The sequence below is a fragment of the Lytechinus variegatus genome, chromosome 6, assembly GCF_018143015.1.
Source record: "Lytechinus variegatus isolate NC3 chromosome 6, Lvar_3.0, whole genome shotgun sequence".
NCBI classification, from domain to species: domain Eukaryota; kingdom Metazoa; phylum Echinodermata; class Echinoidea; order Temnopleuroida; family Toxopneustidae; genus Lytechinus; species Lytechinus variegatus.
This window is the reverse complement of record NC_054745.1, coordinates 32,443,659-32,460,163: the sequence shown is the minus strand read 5'-3', so window position 1 is coordinate 32,460,163 and position 16,505 is coordinate 32,443,659. Positions and strand designations below refer to the sequence as shown.

General features: G+C 35.4%; 1 protein-coding gene across 2 annotated transcripts in view; it reads right to left on the bottom strand.

The window, feature by feature from the left end:
* Positions 1–15,682: 15,682 nt before the first annotated feature.
* The window catches only part of LOC121417387 (CCR4-NOT transcription complex subunit 4-like), a 32,589-nt gene continuing 31,766 nt past the window's right edge, over positions 15,683–16,505 (bottom strand). For both annotated transcript variants that reach the window (XM_041611076.1, XM_041611077.1), the window contains exon 21: positions 15,683–16,493. In XM_041611076.1, coding sequence (XP_041467010.1) covers positions 16,486–16,493 — 8 coding nt within the window. In that variant the 3' untranslated portion in view covers positions 15,683–16,485. The remainder of the gene's footprint in view (positions 16,494–16,505) is intronic.

Here is a 16,505-nt window from a genome sequence, read left to right as displayed (position 1 = left end):
TCCAGACCTGGTTGTTTAAAAAATAATAATATAAGTCCAAAGTCTTTATTCCAGACCCGATTGTTTCAAACATTATGATATAAGTCCAAACTAAGATACGATAATGATGTTCCGGTGGAATAAAAATGAGAATCGACCCTAGTCTTCTCTCCAGACCCAGTTAATTAAAACTGGTGGAATCAAAGTCTTTGTTGTTGTTTTAAATTATACTGAACGTATTGTGAATATACGCGCTATGAGTAAATTGAGAATCAAGCATAGTCTTTTCTCCAGACCCGGTTATTTAAAACTAAAAACTAAAACCCTATATAGTAATGCCTTCATATAGCACAAAAGTCCAGTCTTTTTCCAGACGCAGTAGTTTCAAAAATTATAATGTAAGTCCAAAGTCTTTTTTCCAGACCCAGTTATTTCAAAAATTATAATATAAGTCCAAACTAAGATACCATAATGATATTCCAGTGGAAAAAAGGAAAATCGAGCTTAGCCTTTTCTCCAAACCTTGTTATTCAAAAATTGTAAATAACAATACAACAACAACAAAAACCGTATAAAGACCCCATGATCTTATTAATGCTGGATAACATGGATATATAGCGTAGTCTTTCAGCCAGACCCAGTCATTTGTTTTTCAAAATAAGGCTAAGAGTAAAAATATAAATAACTCCAAATCTAATACCAAGCAATCCTTGAACCTAAGAACATGTTCTTAAAAAGAGGTTTAGAATGTTGTCTTTATTCCAGACCTAATCATTACAAAAATTACGAAAAAAAAATCTTCTTATATAAGACCCTATCATATTCTCTTGGAATAACATGAGTTGTAAAACGTACTCTTTCCTCCAGACCAGGTTATCTAAGAAATTAATTAAAAAACAAAATCAAATCTAAAACCAATTTTTAAAATTTATACCCAGTAAAAAATATGTCTGTACCCCACACCCAGATTCTTTTGTATAATAATACTAAGACCCCTACAAAACATTGTAGTTATGCATTTGCAAAGAAAACGTCCATTTTCCAGACTTGGTTATTATTTAAAAATAAAATTGTCTAAAACAAATACCCAATAATCTAACTACTGTGGAATAACATGGAGATCGATTGTAGACTTTCCTCCAGACACAATTATTTCAAGAATAAAAAACAATAAAACCCAACCCCCAACAACGAATCTAAGAACCAACAATCCTCCAAATTAAGACCAAGTACAAAAGCACATGTTTAGAGCGTTGTCTCTATTCCAGACCCAGTCATTTACAAATTAATTCAAACAATCTTAAAAACATAAGACTTTGTCATATTCTTATTCCTGTTGAATAACATTATTATTATGCTTAGACCTTCGTCTAGACCCAGCTATTTATAAGATAAACAAATATTGAAAAAATCAAAGCTAAGACCAATCTTTAAAATTAAACCCAGTTAAAATGCTTGGGTTTAGAGAGTTGTCTTTACCCCACATCCAGTTCTCTTAAAATACAAATTAAGCAAAAGATTAATCTAAAAACTTAGACACCAGCATCTCTCAAACTATAAAGCCCTTTGATAAGGCATACCGTAAGTTGGTATACAACTTGTTTTTGTTTGATGGAAGTGAAATGAATAAAATTGAATTGAATTGAATACCACAAAAACGTCAAATTAATAAAAGGTGTAAATATTCAGATCTGAATGGTACGCGCCTTAAAAACCCAAAATAACAACAACAAAAACGTTATTCTACATCAATGATATTGTGGCGTCTTTGTTAATATTGTTTGTCTGTTTTTATCGTTTCTAATAATTTCCTATTTTGAAATAACTGCATGGGTCTAGAGCAAAGACTACACCATATTTAAAGACTGGGCGTTGTGGCGTGCGCCTGTAATCAAAGCTATGTGGGGAAGTTACAAATTGATGCAGAGGTTCGAGGTTCGAGCCCTTGTCACGTCTTTCGGATGGTGACGTTAAAGGTCGGTCCCAGACGTAAATAATCATATCTGATTGAGACACGTCTGACAAAACTCAAACACACACACACACCCACACACGTTTGCCCCCTGGAAAGATTAAACCTCAAGATGTTGATGGACCTGAATCCACCGAGGGGACAGCCTAACTCCGTAACTCTGGTACGGGTGTGGGAGGGGGCTCTTCTTTCTTTGCCTGTCTCTCTTTCAGTCATTTCAAATCAGTTTTTGTCTCACCTGCGAAGCAAAGTGAGACTATAGGCGCCGCTTTTCCGACGGCGACGGCGGCGGCGGCGGCGTCAACATCAAATCTTAACCTGAGGTTAAGTTTTTGAAATGATGTCATAACTTAGAAAGTATATGGACCTAGTTAATAAAACTTGACCATAAGGTTAATCAAGTATTACTGAACATCCTATTAGAGTTTCATGTCACATGACTAAGGTCAAAGTTCATTTAGGGTCAATGAACTTAGACCATGTTGGAGGATTCAACATCGAAATCTTAACCTGAGGTTAAGTTTTTGAAATGTCATCATAACTTAGAAAATATATGAACCTAGTTCATGAAACTTGGACATGAGGTAAATCAAGTATCATTTAACATCCTGCATGAGTTTCACGTCACATGACCAAGGTCAAAGGTCATTTAGGGTCAATGAACTTTGGCCGAATTGGGGATATCTGTTGAATTCCCATCATAACTTTGAAAGTTTATGGATCTGATTCATGAAACTTGGACATAATAGTAATAAAGCATCACTGAAAATTTTGTGCAAGTTTCAGGTCTCATGATTAAGGTCAAAGGTCATTTAGGGTCAATGAACTTTGGCAGAATTGGGTGTATCTGTTGAATTACCATCATAACTTTAAAAGTTTATGGATCTGATTCATGAAACTTGTACATAAGAGTAATCAGATATCACTGAACATCCTGTTCGAGTTTCAGGTCACATGATCAAGGTCAAAGGTCATGTAAGGTCAATGAACTTTGGCCATGTTGGGTTTTTTTGTTGAATAACCATCATATCTCTGTAAGTTTATTGGTCTACTTCATAAAAAGTGGACATAAGAGTAACCATGTATCACTGAACATCTTGTGCGAGTTAGAGTAGTATTCAAAGTCAGCACTGCTGCTATATTGAACCGCGTGATGCAGGTGAGACGGCCAGAGGCATTCCACTTGTTTTCCTATCTTATCACTTCTTGATCACATAAATCCTCTCTCTCTCTCTCTCTTTACTTAACGGGTCAATATAACCACAGAAAATATATCTTAGGCCACTGAGATTATTGGAATTGTAACTAATAAAAAAATATGCTGAATATATTACAAATGGTGCTTGGTACACTGAAAATTTAAAGTACCGGAGAACTTGTTAAAACTTTATCCCCTCTTGCTAGAATGATTTTCTTTTATATAATATATCATAGATCGTCGATCAACAACCTTATCGTTTACAGGAAGTAATCCCCATATTGTGTGCAGATATCTTATTCCTCAGTTTTTTGTTTTATATGTATTTAAAGGTTTTGTGTGTTTTTTTTTCATAAAAAAAGAAATGAATATACAAGAAATAATAACAATAAACAAGTGGAATGCCATTAACCGTCTCACCTGCATCACGCGATTCAACATAGCAGCAGTGCTGACTTTGAAAACTACTATAACTCGCACAAGATGTTAAGTGATACTTGGTTACTCTTATTTCCACGTTTTATGAACTAGACCAATACACTTACAGAGATAGGATGGTAATTCAACAAATACTCCCAATGTGGCCAAAATTCATTGACCTCACATGACCTTTGACCTTGATCATGTGACCTGAAACTTGCACAGGATATTCAGTGATACTTTATTACTCTTATGTCCAAGTTTGAAAAGTCAGATCAATAAACTTGCAAAGTTATGATGGTAATTCAACAGATACCCCCATTATGGCCAAAGTTCATTGACCTTTGACCTTGGTCATGTGACCTGAAATGCACACAGGATGTTCAGTGATACTTGATTACTCTTATGTCCAAGTTTTATGAACTAGACCAACATACTTTCAAAGTTATGATGGTAATTCAACAAAAAAAAAAACAATTCGGCCAAAGTTCATTGACCCTAAATGACCTTTGACCTTGACCATGTGACCTGAAACTTGCCCAGGATGTTCAGTGATACTTGATTACTATTATGTCCAAGTTTCATGAATCAGATCCAAAACCTTTTTAAGTTTTGATTGTAATTCATCAGATACCCCCAAATCGGCCAAAGTTCATTGACTCTAAATGACCTTTGACCTTGGTCATGTCACGTAAAACTCATGCAGGATGTTTGGTAATACATGATTAACCTTATGTCCAAGTTTAATGAACTAGGTCTATATATTTCTTAAGTTATGATGATATTTCAAAATCTTAACCTCAGGTTAAGATTTTGATGTTGATTCCCCCAACATGGTTTAGTTCATTGACCCTAAATAACCTTTGACCTTGGTCATGTGACGTGAAACTCTAATAGGATGTTAAGTAATACTTGATTAACCTTATGGCCAAGTTTCATGAACTAGGTCTATATACTTTCTAAGTTATGATGTCATTTCAAAAACTTAACCTTAGGTTAAGATTTGATGTTGACGCCGCCGCCGCCGTCGCCGTCGGAAAAGCAGCGCCTATAGTCTCACTCTGCTATGCAGGTGAGACAAAAAGAAGTAATACAAATAATACTAAATAAAATTGTTACCCTACTTCTCATACAGTGGGTGGCAAAAATAGTCAATCATGACTTATTGCCAAATAAAAACATGGAATGCAATGGTTATCCCCTCTTGTTAGAATTTTTTTCTTTTATATAATATATCATAGATCGTCAATCAACAACTTTATCGTTTTCGGGAAGTAATCCCCTATTCTTTACTGATATCTTATTTCCTAGTTTTTTTCATATGTATTTTAATGTTTTGTTATTTAGGTTTTTTCAAAGAAAAAAGGAAGGAATATACAAGAAATTATTTTTTTAAGGACAAGTCCACCCCAACAAAAACTTGATATGAATAAAAAGAAAAAAAAAAAATCAACAAGCATAACACTGAAAATTTCATCAAAATCGGATGTAAAATAAGAAAGTTATGGCATTTTAATGTTTCGCTTCATTTCGCAAAACAATTATATGCACATCTCGGTCGGTATGCAAATGAGGAACTGATGACATCACTCACTCACTATTTCTTTTGTATTTTCTTAAATGAAATATGAAATATTTTTATTTTCTCGTCATTGTCATGTGAAATGAAGTTTCATTCCTCCCTGCAACACGTGGAAATTTATTATTTTAACATTTTGTGCTTTAGGCAAGGTGGTCCTAATCGTCAAATTCGTAAAAATTGAAATAATGTATAATTCAAACAATGAAAACCAAAAGAAAGAGTGAGTGAGTGACATCATCGACTCTTTCATTTGGATGTAGCTGGCTCGTTCATATAACTATTTTGTTAAAAATAAACAAAACTTTGAAATGTCATAAATTTTACATCCGATTTTGATGAAATTTTCAGCATTGTGCTTGTCTGATTTTCCTCTATTGATTCAAATCAACATTTTTTCTGAGGTGGACTTGACCTTTAATGGTTGCAGGGTCTTTGTTTTGTTGTTGTTGTTGTGTTTCTAATGACTTTTATAACTGGGTCTGAACGGCAGACTAAGCTACATTTCCATATTATTCAACATAAATAGGATCGTGGGTCTTTGTTTTTTTTTTATAATTATTATAATTCTTGAAATAAATGGGTCTAGAAAAAAGACTTTGGACTTATACTATAATTTTTTAATTAACCGGGTCAGGAAAAAATATTTCGCATTTATGTGCCATATAAACACATTACTATAAAGTTTCAGCTTTTAGTTACCGGGTCTGGAGCAAAGACTATGCTTGATTTTCAATTTACCATCAGCATTTTCATTCCACTGGAATATCATTAATGTATCTCATTTGGGACTAAAATTATAATTTTTGAAATAACCGGGTCTGGAAAAAAGACTTTGGATTTATATCATGATTTTTTTAAACACCCGGGTCTGGAAAAAAGATTGTGGATTCATATCATGATTTTTGAAACAACAGGGTCTGGAAAAAGACTTTGGACTTGCATTATTATTTTTTAAACAACCGGGTCTGGAATAAAGACTTTGGACTTATATAATCATTTTTGAAACAATCGGGTCTGGAATAAAGACTTTTGGCTCATATGATTATTTTTTTAACAACCGGGTCTGGAATAAAGACTTTGGACTTATATTATTATTTTTTAAACAACCGGGTCTGGAATAAAGACTTTGGACTTATATTATTATTTTCTAAGCAACCGGGTCTGGAATAAAGACTTTGGATTTATATTATAATTTTTGAAACAACAGGGTCTGGAAAAAGACTTTGGATTTATATTATAATTTTTGAAACAACCGGGTCTGGAATAAAGACTTTGGGCTCATATTATTATTTTTGAAACAACCGGGTCTGGAATAAAGACTGGGCTCATATTATTATTTTTGAAACAACCGGGTCTGGAATAAAGACTTTGGGCTCATATTATTATTTTCGAAACAACAGGGTCTGGAAAAAGACTTTGGATTTATATTATTATTTTTGAAACAACCGGGTCTGGAATAAAGACTTTGGGCTCATATTATTATTTTCGAAACAACCGGGTCTGGAATAAAGACTTTGGATTTATATTATAATTTTTGAAACAACCGGGTCTGGAATAAAGACTTTGGGCTCATATTATTATTTTTGAAACAACCGGGTCTGGAAAAAGACTTTGGATTTATATTATAATTTTTGAAACAACCGGGTCTGGAATAAAGACTTTGGGCTCATATTATTATTTTTGAAACAACCGGGTCTGGAATAAAGACTTTGGGCTCATATTATTATTTTCGAAACAACAGGGTCTGGAAAAAGACTTTGGATTTATATTATTATTTTTGAAACAACCGGGTCTGGAATAAAGACTTTGGGCTCATATTATTATTTTCGAAACAACAGGGTCTGGAAAAAGACTTTGGATTTATATTATAATTTTTGAAACAACCGGGTCTGGAATAAAGACTTTGGGCTCATATTATTATTTTCGAAACAACCGGGTCTGGAATAAAGACTTTGGATTTATATTATAATTTTTGAAACAACCGGGTCTGGAATAAAGACTTTGGGCTCATATTATTATTTTTGAAACAACCGGGTCTGGAATAAAGACTTTGGATTTTTATTATAATTTGTTAATTAACCGGGTCGGGAAATGAGACTTTGCACGTTTGTGCTAAATGAACGCATTACTATACGATTTTAGCTTAGAACGGATTTGCCAAAAATCCCTTCAAATTTATTACATTTGTGGGTAAAGTCATTATTACATTTGTGGGCGATCAAAAATTATTACATTTGTGGGTAAAGTGCATTATTACATTTGTGGGTGAAATTATTACATTTGTGGGTAAAGTGTTATTACATTTGTGGGCGTTATTACATTTGTGGGTAAAGTGTTATTACATTTGTGGGCGTTATTACATTTGTGGGCGATTATTACATTTGTGGGTGTAACAAACCATCAATCATAAGCATGATTTTATACGCACTCTCATTAAATCTCGAGTTCTTTTTATAGTGTATACCTTTTGTCTTCCAGATTGATTTATTTATATTTTCTACCGAACACCATATTTAACACCCAACAATTAATAATAATGATAATAATAATAGCCAATTTTTATAGAGCGCTTTTTCCAGAATAGCCCAAAGCGCGTTACAGCATATTATTACTCAAGTCATTGGAATAATTTCAATCCCACACGAAAAGTGCACAATTTCCACTCCCCGGGGAGCATTCCTTGCATTCATCGCAGCCTCACTTTGGCGCTGGCAAAATCAAACATACAATATCTTTCCCATCCTACCGGGTACCCATTTAGCACCTGGGTTGAGAGGGGCAAAGTATAGATTAACGTCTTGCCAAAGGACGCTAGGCCGCGGTGGGATTCGAACACACGACCCTCTGTTTACAATTAGACTAAATCGTGTGGCATGGCGTGATGAAATAAGACTTTAAAGAAAATTAAGGCATCTTACCTTCTAAATCAAATTGAAGTTAGACTATTTTAATGTAAACCTGAAGATTTTGAAAACACAACCACAGGATGTGTATCTCCTTTTATTTTACAGTTGATATCCATAATAGCAAAAGCTTATATAGTAACAATTGACAATTAAATAATTATCTATTCCATACAGGTGATACAAAGACGCTATGATGGGAGCGTTAGCTTTGAACGATCATGGGATGATTATAAGCACGGCTTCGGCAACTTATCAACGGAGTTCTGGCTCGGCAACGAACTCATCCACGAACTTACGAGCCTGGTAAACTATCGTCTTCGCATAGAGATGGTGCACGAGAACGGGACAACCTCGCACTCGAAGTACCAGAGGTTCCGAGTCGAAGACGAGGGTAGTGGCTACCGGCTCCATGTTTTGCGATATGATGGTGGTGATGCCGGCAAGTTTAGGTTTTTCTCATTATCAATGGCAATTATTGTTACTATAGCCCTTTACCAATTAAATAAATTACATCAATAGATTTTTCCCCGCATTCATTTTCCCTGCGTATCATTATGAGTTCCTGCAATGCCATTTTTTTCTCTTTCTAGTAATAAGTTCTTATTAACCGCAACGTTTTAAATGGTATACTATAGCAATTTACATTAAGGAATGGCTTAACTAAGCCAAAAATTGTCAATTTACGAAGACAAAGAAGGAAATGAACCTGGTGGAACACCCACACCCCCTTCTGTCAATTAATTGGATCGGGATTACCCTCGCCACTAACACCTTTGTGATCAAGTGGCGATCTAAGGTGGGGACCGGATTCGATTACCGACCTCGGCCTCACCAAGGTTTCGAAAAGGGAGGGTAGGCTCGGGGGAACATTGCCGTTAATTCTTAATTCATTTCTGCAGTCGGGTAGAAGCCGGGTGCAGCCTACCCAGGAACTGTTTAGCATAAGCTCGACAGGCTAAGAGGTCCTGCAATGTTAGCTACGGTCTAGATTAAACATTAGCAAGTCTTAGTCCACAAGTTATAGAGGGGTATGAAAAACAGATGTATCAGACGTTTCTTTCGAACGCATAGTGGGAATTATTAATCCTCAGTTGGACTGACAGTGTAACCTCTATTAATAGTTGCCATTCTAACTTTTAGAAGTCAACTGGTACCCGTCTAATTTGATTCTCTTTTCAGTGAAACGCTAAGCCTTGGTTTCTAAAAATGGTTTGATTTTAAAGAATATTCACGGATCCTCCATGATAATCAAGCAAAATTGGGTAGATCCAAACCCAAGTAATAAGCTCATTCCCATTACTACATCATCACTTCTAATTTTCGAATTTCTTACCCTCCTTCACCCTTCCCAAACGTGAGAGTATAAGCCCTATTATGTCATGTATGTCTTTTCCATTAACAGGTGATGCCTTTGGGCTGCACGATGGGTATTCCTTCAGCACGATAGATCGAGATAATGACCAGTTACCGGGGAATAAGAGTTCTTGTGCCCGACTGAAAGGGGCCGGGTGGTACCGTGGATTGTATCCAGATTGCGGCCATGTCAGCTTCAACATGAGACGAATGGAAAACGGAACGATCGGGGAATGGTGGACAAATGGAACGATGTTACAGTTGAGAAGCTTTGAGCTGAAGATAAGACCAGTCGGACGGGATTGAGGGTATCAAAAAAATAATTTTATGAACAAAATAGTTTTATTTGTTCAGAGTAATAATGAGTGTCATTTTGGGGCTTTTATTTAAGACCCTATACTTAGTTTATGCGAATTCGATAAAACATAAAAATTGTGTCCAAGATGGAAGCCATCTTGGATTTTAAAAGCAAGGACATATCAGTTTATATCGGCCAAAGGACCCAACGTTGTGTAATATGACAATCGCTTAAGCATTGAAGTATAGTAATTAAACTTAAAAGAAAGGGGAAAGATATTTTTGTGCAATAGATAACGAACAAACTAGGGTTGATTTTTTCTGGATCTAGTATTATTGACCAAAATATTCCATTAGAACATGCATAAAATTTAGGTTTCATCTGTGTTGAAGTTGATATAGCAGGAAAGTATGATCAAGGTCGATGTTTTGGTTGGTCAATAAAAATGTTGCGTGGTTCAGCCGGTTTCAGCCCGATAGTCCGCAGGTCCGATAGTCCGCGGGTCCGACAGTCCACGTTGTGTGTAAAATTATGATCAGGATATAGTGAGATTAAATGCCATCGAGAGGTCAAAAAGTCAAAAAATATTTTTATTTTCTCATTATTGTCATATGAAATGAAGCTTCATTCCTCCCTGAACACCTGGAATTCCATTATTTTAACATTTTGTGCTTCAGGCAAGGAGGTCCTACTCGTCAAATTCGTAAAAATTGAAATATTGTATAATTCAAACAAAAAAAAGAAATAGTGACATCATCGACTCTCTCATTTGGATGTAACTGGCTCGATCATTTAACTATTTTGTTGAAAATAAGCGAAACTTTACATCGCCATAACTTTCTTATATTACATCCGATTTTGATTAAATTTTCAGTGTTATGCTTGTTGAATTTTTCTCTTTTTATTCAAATCAAATTTTTGTTGGGGTGGACTTGTCCTTTAACAGTGTAGTAGGTTTCATGGTACAGGTATCATTCTCAGGCAATTGTTGTTCCTGAAAAAAAGTTTCTTTTATCCAAGTATTCTTAAATGTATCACTTGCACTCACTCGCACTTTAAAAAAACTTTATCTTGTCTCTCCCCAATAAATATCTAACTTTTATACTTTCTCTTTTGTGACATCATTTTATCGAATCATATTTATAACCTATTACGGTTCCCATGTAGCTCTCCCTCATGGCTGCTATTGTTTCAAGCAGTTACCTGCTCATTATAGCTGGCCCCTGCATTTTTACCCACTTTACTATTTTACGTGCTTCATTTTTTTTTCAGCCTTATTCATTATTTATTTTCGATTGTCACACAAAAATGTACTCATTTATGTCATTGTTATTGTATCATTCTATTTTCATTTGTTGATTTATGAATAAAATGCAGAAACTCCAGAAAAAAAAGGACCATCCAAACTTGACGTTTCAACAAGTGTGTTCTTGTCCTCTTGAAGAGACCTTATGAACATCAGCAATTAAAAAAAAAACACAACAAAATGCATTTACTAGTATATTTTACCAGTTCTCTCTTTAATATGCCATTGTTCTCATAGAATATTTGTTTAGTTTACTCCTGATATTCTTCAACGTTAAAAATGCCTTCACATTGAATTCTGTAGCATCTCTTTTCGGTCACATAGTCCTCATAATAAAGCATGCTTAAAAAAAAAAAACATGACACCATTCGTCAACTTCTGAGAATTAATAAGAATACATGGCTAACAGGACATATCGATCGTATGTCAGTAAATAATTTAAAATTTCATTGTTAGTCCTGTATGATAGAGTAAGAAAACAATCCATTTTCTACATAACTTCAGAGTCGCTCATCAAGCAGGCTGGGTTTCTCTTGTTATTTGTATTACATGTATGCATAATAGGATACAATTATGTCTACTAAATATAATTCATATTCATCGAATGGTTATATTGGTTTTATAGAGATATCAAAACAAGCATAAATCAACCATTACTAATATTTCCAGGAGATGCTGAATGTTGAAATAGCCTTGCAGTACTTCACACATAAAAGAGGGACAGTTGAATCTACATAAATCAAATCTCTTGGGAACAAAGAAATCGCCTCAACTGAGATAAAAATTTGACAGAAAATATGTGAATAACCAGTTTTATGTATATATTTAAAAAATGCTTTGATGTGTCATAAGTTGACTTATAAAGTCTCTACATCAGTTTGTAATATGAAAAAAAAACGCAGCATTTTCACATTTATGTCTGAAAAGCCTAGTCCACTCATTTTTGTAATATTTTGACCCCCCCCCCCCCTCAAAGTTGCTTGCTTCAATGGGTGATTTCAAGTTCAGTGTTGACCTTTTGGTGTTAGGTCAATTCTTACACGATTATAACACCAAACATAAAAAAAGATGGTCCTGAAAAGTCACTCACTAGTTGTTGAGATGTCAATAATGTGATCTGGTTCGGTTTTACAAATTCTGAAGTTTTGGAGCTAGGGGAAGCAATCCGAATTTCAACACCAACATCAAGGCCAACACCGTACTTGAAATCACCCATTGTATCTGTCAATACCTCTATACTGAATCTTTCTTATGAAATACAAGAAGTGTTAGAGGCAAACGCACACATCAGAGATTATTGTGATTTCATTGAAGCTTTTCCCATAGAGACTTGTACCATCAATGATGCATCCCACAGTAAGAATCACAACACTGCTCGTGGAATAGCTTGAATGATAAATACTGATTCTTAAATTAGAATATTAAATAAATCCAAATTTAAACTCGAAAAATATTGAGAATAAACCAAATGCAGCAAACCACTATTCCTATATTGTTCAATATCATAAAAATAATATCTCCACTATAAATGACAGTTGTGGTAGGGATCACAAAATGTGTTCAAATTGAAAACCACCAAAGTGTTTGTATGTATAAAACAATGATAATAAAAAAAGATATGTGCTTTAACATTCTGGTAAAAAATCTTGAATTGCTGGGAGAAGAGCATAACAGAGCTGCCAACATTCAAAGGTAAAAAAAAAAAGTTATCTAGAAGCTCAAAAATCGTAATTTTGACCTTAAAGTCAGAATTTCATTTCGCGGTTGTATAAATTTCTTTGAAATGATAATATGAAGAACAAGTTCCTTTAAAAGAAATGAATCCTCTCTGTTTTAAGGCGTACACTGTAGATTCAGAATCAACTACGGTTCTCTCTCTTTTTGCGTAAATCCATGAGAATCCAAAGGGAAAAACCACCAAGATCGAGTCAGTATGTAAGCATGTGATGATGACATTCAGAGCGATGTAAACAAAGGCACACGTACACAGTCATGTGAATAATGAGCATCAATGGCTGCCTACCGATAGGTGACACTGCCCAATGTATTACTGTATAGTATTAACCCTAAAAAGACTGGGGGGGGGGCTGATTCAGCCCCCCCTCGACATTTTTCGCGATAAATCCGCCGCGCAAAATTTTTTGAGCGTGTCGCTCGCTGACTTTTTACTTTCAAGTCTCGCGCAACTTTTGAGACCAAAATTGTGACCCCCGGGTACGCGGTTCCAAAATTACGCAACATTTCGTAAGTGCATGCAGACCCAAAATTACTCAAAAACGTGAATTTGTGTACAAATCCAATGCAAATAGTGTTCTTAGCCAATATTCACAAATGCATCATTATTTTTCCTTTTACTGCTTAAAATCAATTAATTTTATCTTTTTTATGGTCAAAATAAAGTCCCCAACAATTTCCATTGAAAACACAATAAAAAACAAAAAGTCGAAAAACAAAGAAAAGAAATTTAGAAAACAATAGAATACATAAGAAAATAAATGTGATTTTGAAATTTTTTTAAAATCAATTTGATCAGATGACTATCTTAAGTATGTGAAACAAAAATTAGCATTTCAGGGGCATTATTTTATTAATTAGAGCAAACTTATGATTTTACGCATAAATTAGCATAATTATTGAGACATGAGATTTTTTGCAGAATTTGATGTTATAGTTCTGTAGATAATTCCATGGGTAACGCGTGTGCCAATTTTCGTCGCGATCGCGCGATCGATGGCCGAGATCATAAAGGGGGGGCTGAATCAGCCCCCCCCCCCAGTCTTCTTAGGCGTCGAAATAGCCCAGTCTATTTAGGTTAAATGTTACAGTCAAACCTGTGCTAGTGGAATCCTGTCCGTAGTGACCACTAAAACCGACTCCCATGGAGGCAGATTGTGTGTTTAAGAACCTGTCTATAGCAGCCACCCGTCTATAAAGGCTACATTTCCTGTTTCCCTCGGGTGGTCACTATAGAAAGGTTTCACTTGTATAATTAAGGTCAAAAGCATAATGGCGCACTTTGACATGAAAATCATAAAAACTATGACATTTTCTTCACAGTTGGCAGCTCTGTAATAATCATGATATTCCAGCTGAGTGTTTTACTGTTGGGTCTTTTCCATGCTATGGATATAAAGTGTCCAACTCAGTCCAACATGTGCTTATCTGTGGTGGCGATCATCACAATTTCATTACGGTCTAATCAGTTGATGACCTGTAATAGTCTTTTTTTTCTGATAAAATCATTGTTTGCTTCAACTTTCCGCCATTCACACAGAAAAAAATCATAATTTGAATGATTACAGTGAAAAATATGGCTGATGAATTTTTAGCACATGTGAAACCAAACCAGAACATGATTAGAATCATGAACGCTAATCACAATCACGAGTTCAAAGTCTACTCGGGAAGTGAATTGCAGTTAAGTTTCACTCAACTTACGTGTAAAATTTTGCGTGTAAAAGGCTTGACGTCCAAAATATCTTCCTTTTTTTGGGGGGGGGGAACAGAGCTACATGGCCTTTCAAGCACTTTCGCAGATAATACAATTGTCATGCACTCATCGTAGTTTGTATTTGTAATGCAGTGCTTTGAATTCAAATCAGTTTCAGAGTGAGCGTGTGAAAGGTCCGATGATTCTAAAGAGTAACTGCAATCATCTATACACTGATGATTCAAGATTCACGTGTGAAAAGGCCCTATATGATTTTACGCATAAATTAGCATAACTAATAAGCAATGAGATTTTTCGCCAAATTTGATATTACAGTTTTGTAGATTTTGCCATGGGTAACGCCCATGCCAATTTTTGTCCCCATCGCGCATTTGACGGCCGAGATCATAAGGTGGGGGGGGGGGGGGGGGCTGAATCACCCCCAAGTCTTTTTACATGTAGGCGTCGAAATAGCCCAGTCTAAATAGGGTTAAGACCATGAAGATTGAGAGGACAATATGTAGGTGCAATGATATCAACATCAAACCAAGAATGTAAACCCCTATTGATGGCGAATAAATAAATACTAAATGCCGCAGACGGCTGCTCTTCACCAGAATATTTTTTCCTGGGAAAAATAGATTTGCATTGTCTACGAGAAAATTCCCCACAGGTACCATTTTACCTAACCAAGGTAATACGTTCAAATCTATGCCGATGCCCATACAAAGGATAGAAAGTTATATTCCATTTTTAAATCAGTCCTTCATGCTGCGGTCACATTCTCCCTACTAGTATATGTAGCGGGTACAAAAAAATGTTAAAAACAGCTGCTTTCGACTTGTTGTACGGCTACCATAGGGGAAATGGTGATTAGCCGTACATGGACTATCAATCGCAACTATGGTGATTAGCCGTACATTCTGTACGGCTGCTATAGGGGAAATGTGACAGCGCCATCACTCCCCATTTTTTCTCACTTTTTTTTAGCACTAAGAGGAAAACATATTTCCAAGGTTTACTTAGAAGTCTGTGGCCCATGTCCAGAAGTCCTGTCTTACAAAGAGTTGGGATTGATCCGATCATCGTAACTATGGACAGCCAGCAACATCAACATGTATTATGCATGCTCGTTCAAAATATTTTCTAGCTATGATGTATATTCATGCATCAACTGTTTTTCTCAAAAATTTGCTTCTCTTTGTTTACAAAGTACATTGTGCAAATTTCGTGTAGAAAAAAAATTATGACACCTATGGATTTCCATGGAGTTATAAACAAGTGGATCAATCATAACTCTTTGTAAGACGGAGCCCAGAATTTAATTTGATCCATAGTTCAATATACAGGCATTTGAGTGTGAAAATTTAGATCAATATCGTAACAAATGTCTTTAAGATATCTTTAACCCTTTTTCATTACTTTTCTTTTTAAACCCTACAAAAAAAAAGAGAGGAAATTTCTAAGTTTCATTTTTGCAAAGGTGGGAACAATTACTAATGGAGCACACATTGGCCTACCAATACATGGAATCTCTCTAATCACGCGAAATCAAATTAATATCAGTCAAATATGATGATTAGCATGTCATGAAAGAAAAAAAAAGAAACAATTCAATCAAGCATTGAAATTCATATGTGGAAGATGTAGTATGGCATCGCAGTTCAAAGGCCACTTTCATCCGACCTTTGTAGCTATGTCAAAGGTCACTTTTGTCTGACCCTCAGTTTTGTCAAAGGTCACTTTCATTTGACCTTCCAAGCTTGTGTCAAATGTCATCTCATCTGATCTTCAGTTTGTCAAAGCCCATTTTCATATGCCATTTGTAGTCGTGTCAAAGGTCACTTTCATCTGACCTCCATAGTTGTGTCCACGTCGCTCTCATCTTCTCAGCTGAGCTTTGTAGTTATGTCAAAGGTCATTCCATACTTGGGTCAAGGGTCACCGTAGTAGCTGAAGTCTGCATGCTTCGATACAATATTCATCAGGAGAGGCTTGGGTGATGCTGAATGGTCTGTTCCAGATTGTTGATATCGAGATGCTACAAATCTGGATTCAAAA